At 39.1% G+C, this 24,528-nt stretch overlaps 2 protein-coding genes across 3 annotated transcripts in view; one reads left to right on the top strand and one right to left on the bottom strand.

The window, feature by feature from the left end:
• Positions 1–10,817, top strand: part of arhgap10 (Rho GTPase activating protein 10) — a 50,805-nt gene extending 39,988 nt beyond the window's left edge. Inside the window, exons 21-23 of one of the 2 annotated variants that reach the window (XM_083937963.1) lie at positions 5,414–5,509; positions 6,927–7,018; positions 9,260–10,817. In XM_083937963.1, the coding sequence (XP_083794089.1) occupies positions 5,414–5,509; positions 6,927–7,018; positions 9,260–9,348 (277 nt within the window). In that variant the 3' untranslated portion in view covers positions 9,349–10,817. The remainder of the gene's footprint in view (positions 1–5,413; positions 5,510–6,926; positions 7,019–9,259) is intronic. The other variant, XM_083937964.1, reaches the window with a different exon arrangement.
• A 3,580-nt stretch (positions 10,818–14,397) lies between these two features.
• Positions 14,398–24,528, bottom strand: part of nr3c2 (nuclear receptor subfamily 3, group C, member 2) — an 84,432-nt gene continuing 74,301 nt past the window's right edge. Inside the window, exons 8-9 of the mRNA XM_083923617.1 lie at positions 20,384–20,541; positions 14,398–19,633 (exon numbers count right to left, since the gene is read on the bottom strand). Coding sequence (XP_083779743.1) covers positions 19,478–19,633; positions 20,384–20,541 — 314 coding nt within the window. The 3' untranslated portion in view covers positions 14,398–19,477. The remainder of the gene's footprint in view (positions 19,634–20,383; positions 20,542–24,528) is intronic.

The raw sequence follows: 24,528 nt of genomic DNA, 5'->3' as shown, positions 1-24,528 counted from the left end.
CACCTGAAGGTAAAAAAATGCTAACATGTAGAGGGCAAAGATGGTTGATTTCATACGTATTAGCTGTGCCCTAACCAAATCTAACTGATACCACTATTGTTAACACAACAATCAACAGTACTGACTTTTTTCTTTATTTTTTTTATGGCTTAAAGGCCATGGGTGTGAGAGAGAGAAATCCTATTTGCAACCCATCTGTGTCATGTTATTGTTAATATTATTTTTATTTTTGTATTCATTATTTTGTTTCTGCATTGTCCCTTACACATAAACTAATAAATAAATGAATGTCAATTAGTCATCCCTAATTTATATATTTGGTAACTTTGATGATGATCTGAACTGTCAGTTATGTTTCATATAGCAGAGTAAAATAGTGAGTGAATTCCTCCCGTATTAACAGTCAGCACACTCGAATAAGAGCCTGAAAATGTTCAGAAATGCATCTTGACAATACATTTTGCTTCTATAGAGCATCATAGTAGCAGTTAAACCATAGTGCACTTTGTGGTTGTGACAGATCTTTTCCTCTTTGGTAAATAGAGTATTTAGCAAGGAGAGACCATGTCATTATTTCTTTTATTAACAAGCAAGTATAGATTTTTGAACAATTGCAGAAAATAAGCATCTCAATTCTTAATCAATACATTCTTAGTTCAGCTATTCAAATGGCAGATACTATTTGTACTTCTCTCGCTGTCCCTTGTACTTACTAGATGGAAAATGCTTCAGCAGTTTGGTGCTTTGCTTCTCTGGCTTCTCCTTTACGTCCTCACTCTCTCTACTAAGTCCTTGGTCCTTTTTGTTGTTTCCAGCCCATGACTTGTCTTGAATGCTGATGTGAAAGATGAATTATCGGGTTATGCTGCAGATGTTAGACTCGCTGCTGTGTCATGTCTACAGATTCACCTTGAAATAGACTTTTTTTCTCATTCACTGTCCCCTTCTCCTTCTCCAACAGCTGAAAAGAACTGTAAAAGAAAAACAAGTCTTGACAGAGGACAATGTGATTCCTTTCTCACTTTGACCTCTGTGGGTATGTGCCCACCTGGTGTGTGTAGGCATGTGCGTATCAAGTGTTTTCTCAAAGTTGCAGGATTAGATAGACAAGGCTCTACAGTATTTTACTTATGTAACCAACTCCTTTTTTTCTCCTGCGGGTATTTTTTTGCACTTTCCCACATATGTGGCATCATGTTGGAGGACGGAAGGAGCAACCAGGAGGAGGTCGTAAATCTCAGCTCTTATTTGTTTGGGAGACAGGTGGCCGTGCGTTGGCCGTGTAAATCGTATTGACATTGGGGAGATATTCATCTTGTTTACCCTTATAGCCACAGCCCCTGTCCCTTTATGAAGACTTGCGCCATATGTCACAGGGTGTCGCCCTGGCTTTGTTCACTCATAAATCTTAGCATGTGAGATGGTGGAGACCTGTTAGCACAGCACCTCTCTGGCCTGGAACCCAGGGATTCAGCTTCAGTCCTAGCCAAAAAGAGCAGTCGGGAAGCAACTGCTAGATTACTTCCAGCCACTCTCAGAAATGTGTTATCTGCACTCTGGTGTGCTCAAAAGTGCACCTGGAAAACAGCATATTTTAGTTGGTTTCTTGCAGGAAAGCTGCAGCAAAATCTGCCTGGTCATACACAAATGCATCCTGACTCACTATATCATGCAATGACTCTTTGTGGACTGTGGCATGATTTATCATCTCCGTCATTTCTGATGTCTTGCCTCATTTCTCCTCTTCTCCCTAAATCCAGTCACAGCTTCTCCCAGGAGTACTGTTGCCTCGAGTCCTGCCCAATGAGGTTACATTTTTTGGCCATTTTTCCCCTCCCCTGCCCTGCCTTCAGCCCTCCATGTCTCTCACTGGCAGACAGCTGTGGATCATAAAATGGTGGATCAGAGCTTATTTCCTGCCCACCCAAACTGGCGGTGGCTGGGTGCGCAGTTTGGCTGTCGGTTTGATCCCACTTTCTACTAGAAACACTACTAAATCCCACCACTGCCCTTCTTCCTTTATTAGAAAGAAGGTTGATAGCCCCGCTCATCCCTGTTTTAGCTCCACGCCAGGATCAACAAGGCCTGGATGCTGCAGGGTGAAATTCCTGCAGTAATGAGAAGCAGCAGTCCACTTCTGTTGATGAATTTCTCCTTGCTACTAACCTGGCAGCGTGTCACAATGTGATAACCCTGGTATTTAAAATTAATAAACCAAAAGACTTTGGAATTCGTTGTATAATACTTTTGATATCATGATGTTTTGTTTTTTAATAATGCTATACATAAGAGTACAGTTATCTTGCTTATTGTGATATACTGTACGTGCCTGTACAATTCCTTACAACTTAATATTCTTTAAAAACGTATGCATATAACCAACATCTCGAGAGGGATTTTCATGTGTGTCTTACATACAGTGCATTTTCACATGAGTCCCCATTTACTGTATTTAATCATGTTTACAGAAGAAGCTTAGCTAGGCCTGATGGGTGAAAACAACGGATGAGCAATTCAAAGCTTGATGCTATTTTCGTTGAAGAGAAATGGCAAATGATTTCCCTCGGTTTGGCTTAGCTATAATTGTGAAAGCAATTTTGGGATGAATCCATTTACCTCTGGTACATTAAACAAGTTTCTAGGGCAGCCATGTGGCATTCACTGATTTCCCCTAACTGTTTATTCTATTATTATTTAGATATTTGTTTATTTTAAAGATCTTCACAGATCTGTATAATCCTCTTTCAACCGGAATAAGCAGTTGGGGTGTGTGTGTGTGTGTGTGTGTGTGTGTGTGTGTGTGTGTGTGTGTGTGTGTGTGTGTGTGTGTGTGTGTGTGTGTGTGTGTGTGTGTGTGTGTGTGTGTGTGTGTGTGTGTGTGTGTGTGTGTGTGTGTGTGTGTGTGTGTGTGTGTGTGTGTGTGTGTGTGTGTGTGTGTGTGTGTGTGTGTGTGTGTGTGTGTGTGTGTGTGTGTGTGTGTGTGTGTGTGTGTGTGTGTGTGTGTGTGTGTGTGTGTGTGAGATTTCATGGTATTCAGGGGTTTTGTGTGTATCTGAGTGTGTTCACCTGCAGGTGGGAGAAGTTTTGGTGCTCTGCTCTCCCTTCTCTTGGCTGTGACCCAGGAAGACAGTGGTTGTGCCTGGTCCCAGGTTAATGAGTGGATTTGCTGCACTGCAGCGCACTATCCCCCCTTGCTGATGTGGAGCAGCTGAGCAACACAGTGGCCTCACACTGCTGCAGAGCTATAAATCACCCACAGTCAGGCCAGGCCCGGACGGAACAGCCACCGCTGGGGATGGACAAGCGCACTGAGAGGGCGGCAGGGGAAGAAATGGAGAGAGGAAGTAATACAGAGGGGGAAAAGAAAGCGTGAGCCCAGTACGGTGTGCTCACCTAAGTCCACATAAGATCCCCTACAATGTTCCTTCTTAAGGCCGTATCTCTCTTTTCCACCAGTGCCAACTTAACCACTATTCACAACATCCTCTCAACCTCCAGCCCCTCCCCAGCTGCTCCCTCTAATTGCCTTTATTAACGTCTCTATGGGAGCGGCAGCTAGGAGCAATTTGCTCATTATGTACTGTATTAGCACTGGCCCTGGGGCAGGCATGGAACACAGAGGGATGCCTGGCTTAGACTCCTGCTCTGCTCTGCTTCACTCTGCCTTTACCAGGACCCCCACTTCTATCCTGTAGGTCCACCATAGACTTGTTGGCCCTAACACCAGCCTACTGTAAAAGATAAGGCTCATGGTAAAAGTGTTGGAACATTATTATCTGACTTTACACATACAAATTCCTGTATGAACTGAATGCACATGTATGAGTTACAAATCAAAAGTTTAGATTATTTTAGACTGAATACTTGTTATTATTCTAATCTGGTTACTTTTGACAAATTGACTAGTTGGGTTGATCCATTTAATCTGTCAATAATGGTACTAGTTCATGAGATATGAAGAACAAGAAGTTTCAAAACTGTGACACAAGGTCAAATACATTTATTTTTATGAGTTTAAATTTCAGACCATCGGGTAAATATATCAAAGTTTGTCTTGATGATTACCTTTCAGGTTAATATGGACCACACTGTCGAGAGCCAGTCCTCCTGAAGAGGCTTTTTGGCAGATGGAGTGGAATGGATTATTTGATTTATGGTAGCCTTCTTGTTATTGGACTAAATGTACAGCCTGCACACAATGAGAATTCAAAGTGCGAGTCCCCCTGTATGTAGCTGCTGTACTGTAGAATGAAATAAGATGGGCTATGTCTTATTTTTTTTGTCAAGTGTGATATATTACTAAAATTTTAAAATGATCATAGTAATCATGTTTTCTAATTAAGTGCTACGTGTTGATATTTTATCAACGCTTTTGACTTCAATTGACCTAAGTTTGTGATGGTTTAATTTCTCTTCAATTCTGATTATGAACTTATTTGACCTAACAGTGTCCTTGTGACATGAATTTGCCACAGAAGTGACAGAGCATCTGAAGGCAGCTTGATAGACGATTGTGGATGGTGTCGAAATCTGACGAAGCTAGGCCCTTTTGCAATTTTTATTTTGAATTCCCATCCCCAAAAGTGCTCTGTATTGGTGTAGAAATGTATTCTCACCTTTTCTCCATACCATTTTTTTTCAGTTTTGCTAACGGGCTAATACCACCTCTTACCGTTGTTTCTACCAATACTGAACAATTTACGTGTATGAGAACACAGCATGTTTGTCGTGGTAAATGTCCCATCTTCTCCACTTTGCTGAAAACCCACCGCTTTTTGTAAAAATGATCATGGGACCACATTCTTGCTGCCTTCTACTTTATGTGTGTCTTCATTTTTATATTGAAAAGACATGGTGGTAGTATGGGCGGATTATGACCATTTTCACTTAGGAGCAAGACAGACTTTTGATGTTTTTGCCTCTTTTTTGTTATTGTTCTGTGTCTCTTTGTAGTTGTTCCACATCTCTCTGTGGTTTTGTTTCTCTTTGGGGTCATTTTGCATCTCTTTGCAGTTGATTTGCATCTCATTTTAGTCCTTTTATTATTCTGGTAATTTTGTGTTTCTATGTTTTTGGTATGTGGTTTTTCGGTCAATTTTTCTGTGTCTTGTTGGTAATTTTGCATCTCTCCGTGGTTGGTGTGTGTCTCTTCAAGTGACATTTTACAGGACTGACACTTTTGGACTTTCAGTAATTTAGCCATGATTGGTAGTTTTTTTTTTTTTTGGGGGGGGCAGGCCCTTCACTGCACTGCACTGCACTGCACTGCACTGCACTACACTACACTACACTACACTACACTGCACTACACTACACTACACTACAGTCTTCAGGGCAATTACGTCATGTTTTATTTCAAAAGACAACACCATAGTATCTGTGGTGACTAAGGTGTATTGTTCTTTATCTGCAGGGACCCCATAGCAGGAGCCTCCTGGTCCACTACTGGAGCCTCAGGAGAGAGCCAACCTGCTTCTACAACCTCTGACAAAGAGAAGCCAGAGGAGAGGTAAGACAGGGTTCCCTCTCTTTGGACTATGTGCCTGTTTCCTTCCCAATTGCAGTTGAGTCCTTCCTTTTTCTGCTTTATTTCTTTTTCACTTAGTCATTTTCACACTCACATATTGGCTAAGCGTCACACTGGGATTCTTTCACTCATTTGCTTCATTACTCACTTACTCGTCTTACCTTTAGCATGTTCACGCAACAGAATCACCAACTTCTCACTTGTCAACATCTACTTGACGTCTTGCTCATCAATATTTTCTCTGACTTTCTCATATATTCACCGGCCCTTAATTTGGTGTACCTTGGGATTTGAATGCAACAAAAGTATTGGCTGTTACAAGGACAGCAACCTTCTCCCCTTTCAGTCAAACCCTAGACAAACACAGGTATCTGAGTGAACCGAAGGGGTCTGTGCATACAGTCTGCCCATTACACTGATCTATTGCTCTGCTTCCTTGAGCCTAAGTGATGAATTCATTTTCAGTGCTTTCAGATGTTACCTAGAAAATTGTAAACATCTCGGTCACTCTGTGGCAATCCATTAATGTTATTTTCATAGAAATACAAATCCTCATTTTTTCCGAATGCGGTTCCACAAGAGTGCATTCTTCCAATTCTGAATTCAAGAACTCGGCTGAACATTGTTGTATTGACAACTCTGTGACCACAAACGTTTTTTTTTTTCAGTTTGTGTATCTTCTTTCTCCTCTCTCATCCTACATTGTTGCTGCTCTGCAGAAAGAATATGAAATATTTATCAGGGCATCGTGTGTTGAAGGCACAATTTCTACATGGTAATGTTGCTGGCATTCGAGATAACGGTTTGCAGTGGTGAGCAAAACAACCTTTCTGTGGAAACGTTTTTTATGTTTTTCCGAGCGCAATGGCATGAATATGCCTTTTTACTAACGTTTTCAGAGCGATGACTATGGCTTTTTTGACGCAGTTATTTTACATCAAACTGATTTAAAATGCAGCTTCTAAGCTGAAGCACCATGGAGAGAGATTTCTATTCTTCCTCTGTTTGTGTGCAAACCTACTTTAGAATCCCCTCTCCACCTTTTAATTATCTCAGCACAGATGGGTGTCTGCTGTGCGGACCTGGTGTGTGCCGGCCTTTTCGGCTGTACAAAACCTGCTACAAACAGCGCTGCATCTCATTGTGTTTCTGCATGCACACGGGTGCATGTGGGTCTGATTTGACTTGCTTGCTAGTCTTTCTAGACTGGAGATAGGGCAAACAAGAGTGTGTAGCAGCCCTGCTCCTCTCTTAGTACTTTTGCCTATATTCCAGCCTGGCCCATTTCTGCTGTTTCAGGCTAGTAAGTGAATGAACAAGTAGGCCCCGGGCCCAGATTGAACTGTGCGGTAATCCTCCCCAAAGCTCCGCCAGCTCACTGATTGCCTTCATTTTTCAGTGTCACCAGCAGGAAAGCCAAGGCAGTGTACCCATGTGAGGCTGAGCACGACTCTGAGCTCTCCTTCCAGGTCGGCGCAATATTCAACGCCGGTAAGTGTTATCGCCTACACCAGTCGCTCAATCAGAACCAACCCTGGCATATTGGATTTGGAGGAAAACCGAACACCCAATCTGATCTTCAATCGAATAGAGATGAGACGAGGAGAAGGAGAAACGGGAGGGGGGGGAGGAGACACAGATTTGCTCTTCATTGTGTCTGGAAGAAGCTCGACTGAGCTTTAATCACTCTCAGAGGAAATGAGGATTTTGTAGTTCCTATTTTTGCCTTTGTTGTGAGACACAGACACTATAGATATACTATAGTCTTTACTGGGCAACATGTGGTGGTGTCTTTGATAAGATCTGACAAAGCATCGCAGTTTATCGGTTGTCTTTATTCTTTCGGCTTAAGAGGTGCGATCCAAACTTTTTTTTTGACATTTCTAGCCTCTGCTGTCCCACAGGTATGAATATGCCGTCTCCCATCAAATATATAATGATCTAAAGTTATGATCTAAACATCAAAATATGCTACCATTAATGCATATGGATTAGATGACTGAAACATCACTTTAATCATATTTCTATCTACCTACAGTATGTACAGCATTTCCTGTTGTGATGCCTGCACATTAAAGCCATCATTGTTGCGTTGTTGTCTGAAACAGTTCATATAAGGATAAAGGCCTGCAATGGTCAAAATTTAAATTGGATTGAAAGTGTCACATTTTCTAAAACTAAATTAGATTATGTTCTAGAGGCCATTCTGTTATTCTGAAATTTAATTGGAAGCTTATCTGTTGTGTGAAGTAAGTATTACTGAATGACACAACGTTTGGGGAGTTTACATGTAGTTTTGCATATTTTCTGTTTGTCCTTCACCACATAATCATGCTTTAAACGAGGTGACGAAGTGACTGAAATGTTACATAAATACTCAGTGAGGTTCGCCTTAACTTAACATTTACAGAAACTTGAGGACCCTTGACATGTTGCATATTTTGCTGCACTATACAGTTACTTCTACATGTATTTATGATTTTTATTCTGTCTGTATGTGCATAACAAATGTGCAAAAGGTCAAGAGGTCTGAGTACTTGAGTGAGCTGCTGTACGTACAGTTTGTCTAAAGAAAAAGCTATCAACATATGTTGAAGCTTCCTGGCCCTTACTTTACTCTCCCTCACTTGAAGGACAATCTTGCTTTTTTTTTTTTTTTTTTTAAAAGGCGCAACGTGTAATTACAGTTGGCTTAGTTCAGTTTAATAAAAATAAAAATAAATCATAAAAGATAACATACTCAATCACGTATACACTGAACAAGTACACAAGGTAATAATATCAGGTAAGAGTGTAAAATAAAATGCTATGGTTCCTAGTTGTGCTTATTAGTGCAGTGAATGTAGATGAAGTTTTTCCTTCCACCTAAGGGTCAGCTCTATGTCTCGACGAATGATTAAAATATATAAAAACTACATTTTGCAATAAATATCCTAAAGACAGCAGTAAACACAATTCCATGGCTGTTTGTTATTGTTCTCTGTTGCTTTTCATTTTAATGGGGACAAGCTGATGTAAAAAGATCGTCGGAAAACATTAATCATGCCGAAAGAGTTGCTTTCTTGTGGCAGCCGTTGCATTAGAAGACCTGTCAGTCAACTTGGGAGTAAAAGCCGGTTCAAAGCCTGCTTTGAATATCAGTGGCGGGTCAACTCTTTTGATTCCACTTGTATAAAAGTTCTTTATTCATGTTGTGTTCAATAGACACAAGAGCCCTGTCGGTAAACACATTTCTTTTGTGTCGTGAGCCCGGCTCAGACATGTTATAAGTTAAAAAAGAAGTGTTTGATTATTTTATGTCTTGATTTGGCCCTAGAAGTTCTCACTGACGACGCATGTAACTGCTGACAAGCAGATGAACTCAATATTTTAAATCAAATCAAGAATCCTGGGAGGATTTTGAGAAGCAATGCCACAGAAATGTTCTGTGCTTTGTCACATTTGTCATACTAAAGAGCTCTGTTTTTCTGCTGAGGTTAAGCTCAGGGTGGAATTCTAAAAAAAAAATTGGATCCAAAAACAGACCTGAGATGTACAGTACGGATAAAAAATGAGTCACAGTGGAGTTTAGTGTTACAAGAAAAATTACTTTACCCTCTTCAGGCCTGTGCCCTGCTCTCGCTCTGACATATGCTGTATACTAACCGGGGGCTCTGTGTCCTCTGTCTGTCCCCCACCCTCACCCTCCCTGTGCTGTTGTCCCCCCTGGTGACGCTGTGTCCTCTTCTGCAGTGACCCCGTCGAGAGAGCCAGGCTGGCTGGAGGGCGAGCTGGAGGGAAAGAGGGGCCTCATCCCTGAAAACTATGTGGAGCTGCTGTAGCCCCAAATGGAAATATTTATGGACAAGTTATCACCTCCACCAGGAAAAATATGCAGAGATGCATGTGCCTCAACTCTGACATTAACCATAGAGCCTTGTTTATCCAAATCCCTGAATTCTCTCAAGCAAGTGACAGTACGTTATTACAGGTGGACCATTCTCGATACACACCTATATGCATTTTTGCTGGCAAGTAGACTTTTGTAATGCATGTGCAAGCATGTTTTGTTAGTTTGAATTTACATTGGTCGAGTTAGATTTGAGTGTCCACATGGATTTTAGCATTTTAATTACAAAATGGGTTTGCACTTACAACATTCTGCTGTATACAAAGATGGTGTAGCCTCTAAACATCAAGGTAACTTTGTAGCAGCACCAAAGAAGGAGCGTCTCTCTGTCAGAGGCCACGCTCTCTCCCTCAGTTATACATGGTATCCATGAGCTCCCAAGTCAAAGGACGATCCTCAGAAAATGTTAGGAAGAATGTCAGCACTGTAATCCGTTTTTGTTGAGATGTTTTTGCAACGAATGCAGCGGCTTTAGACAATCTTGAAAATGATTGTCTAAAACTAAATGAATTGTTTTCAGCTTTTAAAAGATTAGAGATACTGTACTTACCGTGCCTTAACCATCACAGTGTAAATGTCTGTACGGGTATGTATGGCAATGAAATAGAGTGTTACTGCTTTCACTTTTAAAATGTTGCATTTTATTTTCTGTCATTTAAAGAATATTTGGATAGTCAAAATGAGGCTCCCTATTGTTATTTTATTTTATTTAATTGGCACATTAATTGCATGACTTTTGAATTTTAAATACACTCTGTTCTGTTTTGTTCTTGGTGCACTCCTTACCCACAGAAACTCAGTGAAACGCCTGTTTGATGACTGATGAGTGTCTTATGTTAAACTAAAGCATCAGGCAGTCAGCAAAGATACATTTAAATAGTTAGTTATGATTGAAACCAAGTGTTTTTTTTCCTATCAAATTTATGTTTGTTTTGTTCCTAACGTCGCTCAGTTTCCTCTGAGCAGAGAAATGAGACACTCCCACAGAGGTTATACCCTAGTTAAACATTATTTTTTATCTGTAACGTCAGTGAATTAAATGATTAGAAATCAAAGTTTTATTATCAATGAGACAAAATGCAGTATTTCAAAGTTTTACAACTTTTTAGTGTATACTTTATAACCTAAACATTGAAAGAGTTTATGACAAGTATGTTTTACAAGTCTCATTTAAGTGACAGACAAGATTTCATATGGATTGGTTTTAGCATGTACACATCCCGTTACAATTCATCCCTCAGCTGGTCAACAAGACACTTTAATTCCTCTGAGAGCTTTGGTTCAGCAGACTGTTTTCAGCTGCAGTAATTTAAGAGATTGATTTATGATGTTTGTAAAGGGCCTTGACTTCTGTCATTTGCACCTTTATACATTTGGGTATCCTCTTGATCAATGTTAAACAAATAAAGATTTTTTTGTTCTTTACTGTATTGTGTATCCTTGCCATGAAGAAAATGTGATGTATAATAATTTAAAAATGTAGGTCTAATCAAAGATTTTATTTAATAATCAAAACAATCCTATCTCAGGCACTGATTTCATGCACTGTAGTTTCAGCGAACCTATCAGCAGTGGTGGAAAGTACATTCACTTTGTACAGTACTTAAAGAGATATTGTGCTGATTTAAACCCAGCTCTGTGTTGTGGCAGTTTATACAGGTGAACAGTGTTTGGCTTCCCTCAATGGTCGCAACATCTGGAGCTCCAAGCGTCTGAGCATTTCTGCTACTGAGGGATTCACTGTTCATCTACTCACACTGCCCATACTGCCACAACACAGCTGGATTTAAATCAGCAAAACATATCTGTAAGTATATTTATATTCAAAATACTTGTTATTTACTTTAGTATTTCCATCTTGTGCTACTTTATACTCCGGCTCCACTTCATCTCAGATGGAAAAATTGTTCTGTTTTTACTGATTTACATTTATTTACTAAATTAAGTCACTAGTCACTGTACAAATATACACGATTACTTATACAAAATATAAATCACCTCATAAATGGTGTATTCTTATAGATTACATAGTTTATAGAACTACCCAGCAGCAAACTTAAGCTGCAACATTAAAGTGCTAAATGCATCGATGCATCAATAATCATAATCCAGCTATACAGTATATTTATATATATATATTATGTAAATATAAGGATTATGTAAATATATATTTTATTCTGAAATAAATCTGCATTATGAGAACTTTGATTGTTTTGGTTCTTTAAGTATAATTTGATGCTAATATTTGTGTACTTTAACTTAAGTAAAACATCTGAGTACATCTTCCCCCACTGCTGGAGAGGAAGACATTTGTTTTCCAAAATAAGACTGACGATAATTCTGGACCAAAGAAATTTCAGAAAAGCACTGCTTCTTATGGACACTTTCTATTGACTGAGAGTGTCAAATTTATATTTGTAGAAATGTACTAATGTGAAGTCTAGCAAAAATGTCTAATTTTGTGATGACTCATCTATAGTGTCACTGAGAAGGCCCACAGTTTCCCAGGGTCTAAGAATATAGTGACTGGTGGAAGGAGGATTCATTCTGCAGCCAGTACTGTTACATTGAGCTATGTATTGAAATGTTAGCCTTCCTCTTTATATTGACCTGGACTGGTCCATCTGTCTAAAAGCTTCTTCCAAAATAACTTTCCAAAAGGCGATTAAAAATAGATGGTAATCTTTCATAGATGAAAACACATGCTTTTTCACCTCCCTGATCCATTAACATCTCAGCCTCACACATGTTCATTCTTAAGACTACATCTGTGTAATTAATTAACACGTCAAATGGCCTCCAGATCTGTGCTTTGGCCTCAGTTACATAATTACCATCAGTTCACCAGAACACTTACACCTCATTTAAGTGTGCTGTTGCACTATTTAGAAGTATAAACACACACACACACACACACACAGACTCTGTCCACTTTGAATTACTGAAGGTTTCAGTGTGGCACATGTCCACCAGCACCCTGAAGCCACCACAGACTGGATGATTACATAATGAAATGAGGCAGAGCTAATGAGATGGTCAAAAATATTCCCCCACTATCACCCCCACCACACCATCCACCCCCAAGGCCCTTCATCATCACCATCATCATCTTTCCTCTGCCAGAATACTGCTGAATCATAGAGACATCCTCTCTGCCTGCCTCTCACTCTGCTTTGGACTGTCTGTTAGAGAGTGTGCCATGATGCTCTGTCTGCCTTCCTTTTTCCACTGCCTTACCTGTCTGTGTCTCAGGAGTATTTAAAACTCAGTCTCTCCCCTCCTTGCCTCCTTTCTTTTCCCTTCTCAGTTAGTGCTCCATTTATTTTCTGCTGCTTTAATAGTAAATTGTTTATGAACTCCGTTAATCTCTGTGCATTTATCGTTCCTCATAATTTGGGAATATGGCACATTCACCAACCGTTGTAATACCTTAAAGGTCTTAATTATGCTCATTTTCAGGTTCATACTTGTATTTTGGGTTTCTGTTAGAACATGTTAAGTGCTTTAATGTTCAACAACACATTATTGTCTCATAGTTTGAATATATATGTATTCACCTTCTCTCTGAAACACTCTGTTTTAGCGCCTGTCTCTTTAAGAAATCCCTCCTGAGAAAGCCCAGCTCTGATTGGTTAGTGTTTCTGCCAATCACATCTGCGCTCTCACTTTTTACTTATATATAGTTTTTGAATGAGGGCTATGTGCATTTCTCTGTGGATTGAGCGTGTTGATACTTTTACAGTATTTATGTAGCACCTACACCTACTTTAGAATAAAAAAAATACATGCAAATCTAACTTTTAACAATATGGGGCCTGTAACATCACTTGAGACTGAGGTTGTGTTACCTGTGGGGATTTCTGTGTCTCCGAATGCATGAGTGCCAGTGTCGATTTAGACAAGATATGTGTGTGAATAAAAATCCGGATAGACGTTTTCATTTCTCATTTCCCTGAGTCCTGGCTGTGTGCCAGTTGTCCTCTGCCTCCCATGACGCAGTGTCCTTCAGCCTGAAAACATAGTCCAACAGCATGACTCAGCTGGCAGTTTACCTCTAACAAGGAGCAAATGACACAATCAAGTACCACAAATGTGTCTGAATTCCCCAAACGTGCACGTCTGGAAGTGACATTAACTTAATACATTCCAGTGTCTGGTTCCTTCAAAGTGCAAAGCCTCTGAAATATAATAATACTGAGATAATAAGACATGTATAAGATGTAACATTGGGGGGGACTGAGTGGGAATTTGGAAAAAAAAAAGGGAATTTCAAACATATACGGGAGAGTGTAGAGGGGGGGAGAGAAACTCAGCTCAGAGAGTGGGCCACAGAAGCTGCCATGTGCGCGGGCGCAGCCGTGAAATCAGCCTGATCCAATAGATTCTGTTTATCTGGCACGACTACAAGTGAAAGCAATTGGAAATCTGGGGGAGATTTGGAGAAGGCTGTGGATTCGGAGAGCGAGAGAGAAAGAGAGAAAAAAATGAGCAAAAAAGTAATACTGTCTGCTCTACAGTCTGGCAAAGCAGGCGTGTTTTCAGATCAGCTTTTAACAAGGTTAATGGTGATTTTTCTCCACAGGCACCGTTTTACAGTAAAAGCCTCATCCTGGCATGCTTTATCTCTGACATTTTTACTTTCTTCTCTTTCCGTTTCTCTTTGCTCTCTTTATCTCCCCTCACTGTGACTGCTGTACCTGCTGCTGCACAACATCATTTCTGTTTTTCATGCTAACTCTGTGTTTTTTGGCTCATTATTCTCCCCAGCCACCAAATGCAGCTGTTTCAAAATCACCCAGATCAAGCAGACCATTTTTTCGGGCATGTTTCCCTAGCTTCTGTCTCATGGTATACATTTCATCATACACACACACACACCTACAGACTATACACACAAAGAGACAAATTACTTTACATCCAATGATCATTTTAACAGTTTTATTAGAATCTTGCAATAGTTTTGCAAACACAAGTATGGCAATATCTGCATCAAGATATACAGTAGTAACTGGTTTTATTGGTTTATGGTGAAGGATGTCTACTGTCGGTTTGCTGGGTAGTTGCTGAGAAATATTGTACAAAGCATCTGAGTAAAAAGTCATTTTTGGAATTGGAAAAAAAGCATTTGTATATATTTATATATTAAGAAATGCACCGCCATAGCTGTGTAGATATGGCTTAGTCTCTCTACACCCGATTCATCACTGTGAACAGAAAATGGCAATGACGTGACTCCACATACAGTGACGCAATAGATGGTGTACTGTGTAACAGCAGTTGAACACATTCTGAGTCATTCATGCCTAAAAGGAGTTCATTTAGAAGTAGGCAGCTTTGAAGATGACGTTGCTCACTCAAGTAGAGGGAAAGGTTGTTTTTTTATTTTGCAGTAGGTGGTAATCAATGACCAATAAATAAACAGTTCATACATTTTTAGTTTGATATTTTGGGAAAAAATATTCATACACTTTCTTGCGGAGGATTAGAAGATTGATATCCCTCTCATGTATGGTAAATATGTAGTTACAGCCAGGCAACGCTAGAAATATGGGGGAACAGTTAACCTGGATCTGAACAAAGGTAACATAATCTGCTTAATAAAACCCATTAACATGTTTTTATCTTGTTTAATCCGTGCAAAAACAGAAATAAAAATAACGTGTTTTGCAGGGGAACTGTGTGCTGGACTATTTCTTTTTAGATGCTAGAATATAGTTCCCAAAAGCAACTGACATACTGTGCAAGCGCCAACACAACACAAGTTAGCAGCTGGCTAGCTATGCAGGGTTTAGGTTAGGTTAAAAGGCTAGGTTAGGGTTAGATCTTCTTAAAGATGTCTCACGTCTTCATGTATAATGAATTATAAAGTAGATTATTGCTGCATTGCTGCAAATGTTGAGTGTTGACGTTTGCTCAGTATGCCAGTTGCGTGTGGTAACTACATTCACATTTTAGCATCTACACTATTTCTTAGGCGAGCATAGTAACTTCCTAACACTCTGGGACATATACCCCCTCATTTTTTTTACAGATTAAACAAATGAAATACATGTGAATTACTGATCCCTTGGATAGGGCCAGGCTAACTGTTTCTCCCTGCTTTTTTATGCTAAGCTAACACAAGCTAACAGTCTCCTAGTTTTATATTTATCGTACAGACATGAGAGTAGTATTGATCTTCTCATCTAACGCTCAGCCAGAAAGTGAAGTGTATTTCCCAAAATGTTGAACTATTCCTTTAAATAAAATAAATAGCCAACAGTCAGAGCCTATAATATTTTTGGAGTGCAGAAGGTCATACAGGGGCTTGAGAATATTATTGAACACTGTCGTCATTTTCTGTGTAAAGATTTTAACATGATGACATTATCATTCTTTGGGACAAATTTTCTTTTAGGATTGAAACAGATTTTGGCAGTTAGTGCAATATGTCCAGTTAATAACTGGTCAGAAAATTTGAATCAGCTAAGCTTAAGGTCTACATTTATTTTCTACATCCATTATTTCATTTTATTTTGCGTGTCTTAAGTTTATATTTTTAAACTGAAAATTCAATAACCTTCTTTCACGTATCCCAGTTTCAATAGTTTGCGATTTCTTGACTTTATTGTGGTGCTCATCAACAATACCGCCGCGGGTTAGGAAATCATTTCAACAGCAACGACTCAAGGATCCATCACTTGATACATCTTGTTACAAAATAAGAAATTTTGATTATTATTTTTTGTTTGAGCCACTTGAACAATGATGCAAAAAGTAATAATAAAAAAAGAAGATGCAAAATCAAATAACTTTACTTAATAAGAAGATAATAAATGTACTCTCTCTAACATTCAGGTAGTAAGTTCCATAAGTCTCTCACAATGTATGATACATTCATTTCTCTATTTGGCCCTTTCTGGCGCCAACCCTCACTGTAAATTCTTCTCTGTGATCCAACACACAGAACATGGCGAATGCGATACACACAAATTTTTTTCTCCAATATTCCAACAAGATGGTTAAAGTAGAAATGTTTCATACTATACTCAACATACGGACTTGCTGTATTATTTACAATATATACTGTAAAATTGTAAATCAGGTGAGATAAAAAGGCACAAGTTTCCCTTTTTTAAATACAATGTAAACATCTCATCAAAAAGCATGCATTAACATTTCATTTTACAAAAAGGATATCATTTTTAGACAAAGTACTTAAATATTGTTTTCCAGCAAAATATAATTCTCTCAAAAATACTTTCCCATTCATCCCATTAACCTTTAGAGTTTTTTTTTATTCTTTAAAAAGGAAAAAAAGGGGCAAAATAAAGAAACAGTGAGAGATTAGCTTAAGGGTCCTTCACAACGTGGAACACAATAATGCACAACAAAGACAGATTGTAAAATGAGGCCTTTCTGAAAAGGGATTGTACGTAAACCATGGGGGCAGTGGAGGGGGGACTGAACCTTATATTTTCTTTTATAAAAGCGCAAAACCCTTTAGCTCATCCTTGATATTTTCATTGGACCCTCCCATACAATAAATCAAAAATAACAAGCTGCTAAATGGTTGGGTTTATACGCGCCACTGAATGAGTCATCTGATAATAAAAATCCTCATGAGAACTGATAGACTTGAGCACAATATTTACACCCCAGAATTAATTCAAAACATATCATTTTGGGATGAAAAGAAGTTGAAACACCTTCCCGTACTCTCCCAATAAATATAGACTACCCTCCGTTGAGCCAAAATTAAAAATACATAAACCTCCTCCCTGAATAATTTCCGTACAGTCCCTAATGACAGTTGTGATCATGCCACTTCCATCTCTTTGTACACCAATCTTCACACAATTGCCGCCACAAAAAAGACCTCATAGTGTAGCACAGCGCCATCATTACGAGAGCCGAGGCTGCAAATACATTACACCAGCACCCGGCTGTGCTAATGATGCCACGTTGTCTAACTTTAGGCTGGGTGACCATGCAGAAAGTCTTTTCCCGCATCATCACAGTTACTTATCAAAACAGACAATTCCTGCTAGCTGCACTAATGCCTCATTTCACATTGTATCTCCTCTGTGCAAATCTAAATGTGGAAATAGGATATGGCTAATCCTATAACATAAAATGCATAATACCCACACTGAAAGAGCAGATCAACTACGCACATGCTTGCCAGGAAAAAAACACACACACACACACACACAAACTTAAGCCATTCTCGCTCCATACGCAAATGTAAATACGCACTCACACACAGGGCACAAAAAAAACAAACAAATAATCACACGCCCCCACTGTTTTTCTTCCCCAGCGGCTCTATCGTTTTTCAGTAGCATCATAGTAGTGTTCCACAACTACCCAGAAACCAGTGGGGTGTGAGACAAGTTAATGGTCCAGATGACTGGGCCTGCCATACCTAAAATAGTAGTACTTGGCCCAAAGATAAGAGTAAGGAAATAAACTAAATTAGGAAAGGTGATCATACCAACAGTTCTTCATCAAGCATTCATCAACATGTACCTCAAAACATCTTTTGTACAACTGCTGAAGAGAATGTGTTTAAGAACTTGTTAATACCTGTACACATTTGCCTGTTTTTTGTTACATTAGCCATTTGCTGTAAGCACTGCAGAGTAATGCTCCATTTTGGATTATATCAACTTTACAGAGTATGTGTGTTTAAACTGCGTGTCCATATAGCGTATTGTATGGACTGTCTACTGTACATGTTATGCTTTGCCTGGCTTTGTAGAAATGAAGCACCTTAATGTAAAATGACTGGCTTGTCAAAAACTAAACCTTTGCAACACACTTTTATAAAATGCTTTTTATTATTTCTGGGAAGAGTAGATAAGTGTTGGTTCACAAAGGGCTGGTTTTGCTTCACTGTGAGTAAAAACAGACATTTGGACAGCTGCTCTGGAGATAACACAAAACACAATTACTGTGGATGCACCTCAGTCAAATCCATTACCAGCGGACTCTACTGAAATTGTTTCCGTAAATGCATGATGTTTTCCATCCTTCAGCACTACTGACCATTTCTGCACAAAGGTAAAATCGCTCATTAATGTTGTCTTAACTCTACACCACAATGTCTAAAATAGTGACTTTATGACATGGGAACTTCACGTGCAAGCTTTCTTCACACAAGTGAGACATTTTTTTTATTATTTCAAAACAGCTTTAGCTTTGGACTTTTGCATATTAGTTTTGATTGTTTTACTACGTATTTTGATTTTAAAAAAAACTCAGTATGTGAATGTTAATGATGGCTGCTATGACACCGATTGAGATTCAAATTGGACTTGTTAAATTTAATGTGATTATTCAGCTTATGATGAAGCTTGTATAGCCCTTGGATTATACTCAAAGAGACCTTTCGCTTACTGTCTAGATTTCTGCCCCCTCATAATGTCCTTTGCCCTGTAGTCTTGCAGTATGCTACTACACTGCAAAACCAAATCTAATTATTGGCATATCTTTTTTTCCCCCTGTAGTGCTATTATTAGTGAAAGACTGCATAAGCCACATTTAATAGTTGCAAAAACTCTTCTCTCTAGATTTGTAAGGGAATCTTATTTTAGTGCGTGTGGAGTGCATCTGTGCGTTTGTGTGAAGGCATGTGGACAGCATGTGTTTCATTTTTCCCTCTATGTGTAGGTGTGTGTGTGCTCGCAGTGAATGTATCTAGCGCGTTCTAAGAAATGTATGGCTTTATCTCCATAAAAAATACTGTTATCGTCTTTGGGGCAGGGGGAGACACGGGGTGGAGTACTTCGGGATGCTTTGTCACATTTGTCTCAAGTCCTTCTCTTCGTGTCGTGCTCGGCTCCACGAACTATTCACAGCTCTGATCCCGCTCGTGGTGACTGCAGGGTCAAATCAGTTCTCCCCTTTTTACTTCTGTCGCCATTTGACTTTTCCATCCAAGACGAGGTCGCTGGCATACTCGACGACCAGGTGCAGGCCAACTGGTCAGGCCTTTTTCTCGCACGTTTTCTCTTCTTGAACTTCTTCCTTCTCTCTTCCAGTTCTTAATGCCGCTTCGGTCCCGACTGTTAAGTGAGTCACTTCTTGTGGAAGTAAATTATATGAGTGGCGCCTGACTCCACCTTTGGTATCTGGTCACTGATGATCTCCACCAACATTTCAGGGAACTCCACCTTCAGGGCCTGGGACTCACGAAAAGTGTAGAAACAGAAGTCCAATAGGTTCCCCACCAGCTGGACAACACAGACAAACAATTGGATGAGAAACATGTGTATGTGTTTATGGCTTGTTTTTGGCTGACAAAAAGGATTTTTCTGATGTAAGCCCTTTCTATAAATTTGAGAATCTAAGTATACTACTGTATATTCATATAATTGTGCTTACATTCTGTTGGGGCACTGACCCCTTTACAATTCTTCCAAGCTCACCACATGGGGGCACCACTGATTTTTTTTCTAGACAACCCTCCTTTAAAGAAGGGTCATCCATTCAGCACTAACTCTATTCACTCAATCATTTGGGTCATTGACTTGTGGCCATTTATCTCTGTGACCTCTCGCTTGCTGACTGTCGATATGCCACATACCGGTTGATCCATGAATAAAAAAAGAACAGTGATTTAGTGCATTTTCTACGGTGGCCACTGTGCTCCAATAAACAGTGAGCTGGCATCGATCCCCTTCTGTTCCATTCACCAATACAGACTAGTCACCGCCTCTTCCAAAATAAACTTCCCAGAGGGACCGATTGGGATGCAATAATCCTTACTCCAAGCCACAGCACCATTGAACCCCTCAGTAAATGCATTATCTTAATCCGCTATGCTGCCATTTTCAAAACATGTCCAGTGATATTAGAGGCCCAAAGTGTCACTGGACACCTCGCCCCGTGCATGAAGGCATGGCATACGGAGAGACTGCCAAGGGAAGCCTGTGCTGTACTGTAGGCCATTGGCATGGAAGGCACAGGGCAAGAGTACTTACATCATGCATGGCGTCCAGTAGCTTGGTGAGCTGAAAGAAGCGCTGCCAGGTTTGGCCAGAGTTGTTGGTTGCTTTCCCCACCGAACGCCGGAGCTCCTTAATGTAATTAACCCTCATCTCCTCGAACGCCGCCTGGTTCTTCAGACCCTCTTTGGGAACTGGGACACAAAACAAATCTTTCTGTTATCAACAGGATTAAATGAGGGGACAACTATACATGTTCAAATGTTATGAGCCAATACTGACAACTGATATGTTACATGTATGAATACTGGATAGATTTTTTTTTAGAAATGACTAAGAGTTGTTGATCATTTGTGTCATATGTAATCATAAATCATAAAAAACAGCCATTTTTTGGTATTTATGAGCTGTATTAAAGGACTGTACTGGTAGACTTGCATGTTTTGCAACACTCATGTTACTGGAGATTTCGCCGTCGGCATCAAGGTAGTAGAATCACTTTAATATCTCTGGTTGTACAAGGCCGTTGTGCGCAATATTGTAAATTAACATGAACAAAAAATGAAAAATCAAAATGCCTCACAATACATGTAAAATCAAAATACCTCAGTACTTTGATTTGACTGTGATGTATTTATCTGGATTAGCAAAAAATGACATTCCCATCACATATACATCAACATCATAATTTACAATGAAAATACTGTGATAAAACTGGCTCTTGTTTTAGATTAAGCAGGAATACTGTTAATGCATTTAAAAGCAGGGACTACTGACTATTTTTGAAATGGTTTCAAATTCAATAAAACTCATTGGATCCAAAAAATAATTTCATTTAAAAGTTGTGTTGTCAGAATATCAAACCTGGGCCATGTTTCCGAAACCAGGTTTAACAAACTCTTGGTCTAACCCTGAACTCTGTGTTGACTTATCCTGAGATGGGAGTTTTCTGTAACAGAAAAGCTGATTAGTGTCAGCTCAATCCATAAATATGTTTTAATATCTATGGTTCAATAGACTCCGAGTATGTTCACTCGTGTGTGGTGAAAAGTGTCATAAAGTTAACACAACAACGTTTTATTCAACGTTGTCCATTAATTCATATTTTACCAGACATGGATGTCTTCAATGGAAGATATAGTGGTGATACTGTCATAGCCGACATTACGTTTGAAATATATTTGTTCAGCTTTAATGTGACGAGGACAACAAGCAGCAAGTGAAGATGAGAAATAAAAACATTGATCGAGGACATGAGAGACGTGATTGTAAGCTCACAATCTGATCCAGTTATAATGTGTTTGGTGATTTGCACTTGAAAAGTCATTGAGGTTAAAACACAGTAGATTTAAATGCTGAACATCTATTTGAATCTTGGCTCAAAAGCCTTCAGTGGCTTTATAATAGCTGCTTCAACAAATTTAAAGTCAATTTAAACACGGTCACCGAAATGCTGGTTAAACACCTACTGATTATATACAGCCTATTTAACCACGATTCTGCTCACTCATATATTAACATTTATTCGCCAATATTATAGGACTTCTGTTCCATCAGTGCGACAAATCACATCATGAGTGATAATTATTCATTGATCCTACGTGTCTAAAGTTTCATACCGATCTTTAATATTTAAACTGAGATCAGGCCTACACATTATGTGCAATAAACATTTTAGTGGGACTGGAACAAACTGACAGCTGTCTTGTTTACACAGTCGTAGTGTGATAAAAAGAAAAGAAAAACTTACAAAAAGAAAGACATGCAGAGGTTTTAGTCTGAGCTGAAGGTGACTTTATGCTGTGTAATATATGAATGTGAGGGTAAAAACTGCTGTCGTAAAAGCGATAACTTAAGTCCGCAGTAACAAACTGATATCCGACCAGGATTTTGATTCTGACATTCAGTAAACCTCCAATACGCTTTAATAATCCGGACGGAATCAATGACTCTGTAGGAAGGACGAGACGGAGAGAAACTCAGGGATGGTTGAAGAAAACCTGCCAACGAGCAGGTTAGGTTCACAGAGTCAGTTACCATGGTAACTGACCCAGATTTCAAGTTACCTCTATCTAAAACCAAAAAATCTGAGAACAAACTCACTCAGTTTTCACTTATCCTGCTTTCTGAAACAGCACCCTGAGGACAAATAACAGTAAACAAACATGCTGTAGATTTACTGAAAAAAACAACATTCACTTGTTCTTTCTCTTGCAAAAGAGATTATTATTTAAAAAAACATTTTAAATCATGATTTTGATTTCACTATGGATTTATAAAGTAGGATGTTCTGTAGCCAACAAGTAATTCTCAGCTGTCAAAGTCTCACAAAAAATGCATTTAAACGTCAGTATTATAAATACTTTGACAAAATAAATAAAGTTACTGTAGATGCCCACTGTGATGATGAGTTCCAAGTCTCTCTGACTTGTTTTTCCTACCATTCAGAAATAACCACAAGCCGACTGCAATGTAGGACCAAGTCCCAAAATGTATGGTACACTTTAGAAAATACCCATTAAACACCATTTGCAGTTAATGGGCTAAGCCGTGGACAAGCACCGGTGTGTTACCTTAATGTAGAAATGTGTAACTGTGTAATTAGAGGTGCTCTGTGAATTACGCTCAGACTCCCACACAGTAGTCTTTTTTTGGACATTTTTCCTATGTAGAAAATCTAATCTCTCTATTTAGCGACTCATTACAACCACTTTCACCATTTCAAGAGGTAATTAGTTTTCATGTGTAGCTACTGATTCATGAAAGACAAGTGATATACTGGAAGGCATTGATTAAAAGTTATCTCAGCAACAGTGACAGCAGAGACAGAGCTTATGTGTGTTAAAGATCTTAATCATTTTGTCAACCAGACCTCATTCATCAAGCAGTTTGTTCGATGACCAGAGCTGTTAAATAACTGCCACCGCACCATAACAATTTGGATGGTGGCAACAATGCACTAAAAATAAAAAGGAAGTGTAATGAGAGAGATCCAGACGGACGTGAAGAATGAGTTACAGTAACTGCACTGTGAGGATGCATCAAAATGTCTACAGTATCTTTCTCTCTCACTCGTTCCCCCTCCCTGTGCAGGAGAACAAAGTCACAGATATGGAAGATTGCCAAAGCTCTTAAATGACATTCAGCTGCTGGCTACCAGATTAAGAAACACCTCGCCTCTCAAAGAGCACCCCTCAAATCATTTTGAGGAAACGCCTCCACTTGTCCTTCAGCCAAGTCTAAGAAGATTTATACAGCATACCATGAGCCAATGTGACTTTGTCAACCATCTGAGATTTGGCAAAAACGCTCATACGGCAGCTATGCCTTTAGACCATCTTGGGCAATGCTGCAAATCAGTGTGTGGGGATGTTATATATTAACAGGATTTTTGTATCAATTTGCTTAAGTACTGTGATTTGTAAGGTATTTAAAGGTTCTGTGTGTAACTTTTTACATGTATTAATTGTTTTTTTATTGCCAATGACAGGGCAGGTTGTAACGTAACTTCAAAAAATGAGACCTTCACTGACTTTCTCGGTTGCTTAAAACAGCTTGTGGACTGACTTCTATGTAAAGGACTGATGGAGCGATTTGCAAACAGCAAGCTAGCGTTATTCTAAATATGGTTGTAATTCATATTACAGCAATCAGTCAACATGATCCAGGTCAAACACAGTCACTCTCAATGCTTTTGCCGATACTCGCATGCATCTACGAAGTGTGAGAGTGAGCAACAAGAGGAGGGTCCATCGTTGTCATTAATAACAAGGGTTACAATAACACAGAGAACCTTTAATTCGCTGTGTTACCCAGAAACGTTCATTCATTTCTGGTTTCTCAATTCACTTTCCAGAATTGAACTGTATCACTGTAATTTTATCCGTATCACCCACCCCAACTCCTGTATTAATAATTTCGGCAGGTAAAAAAATCTTTACAGATTCAGTAGTTACAAAATGTTTTCTCTACTGTTATGTGGTATAGGGCCGCAACTTCTGGTTCTTTTCATCATTAATTGATCTGTTGATTATTTTCTCGAATAATCATCTATTAAATGTTCTTGTTTTGTACAACAAACATCCAACAATATTGCATTTACATATGAGAAATGTTCTTAAAATCACCTCAAGTATTAATGGATGAACAAAATAGTTGCCATTGATTAATCACTATCTCTT

The sequence above is a fragment of the Echiichthys vipera genome (genome assembly GCF_963691815.1).
Source record: "Echiichthys vipera genome assembly, chromosome: 2".
Taxonomy (NCBI): Eukaryota; Metazoa; Chordata; class Actinopteri; order Perciformes; family Trachinidae; genus Echiichthys; species Echiichthys vipera.
The sequence above is the reverse complement of the archived record's forward strand: the minus strand, read 5'-3'. Positions and strand labels throughout refer to the sequence as shown.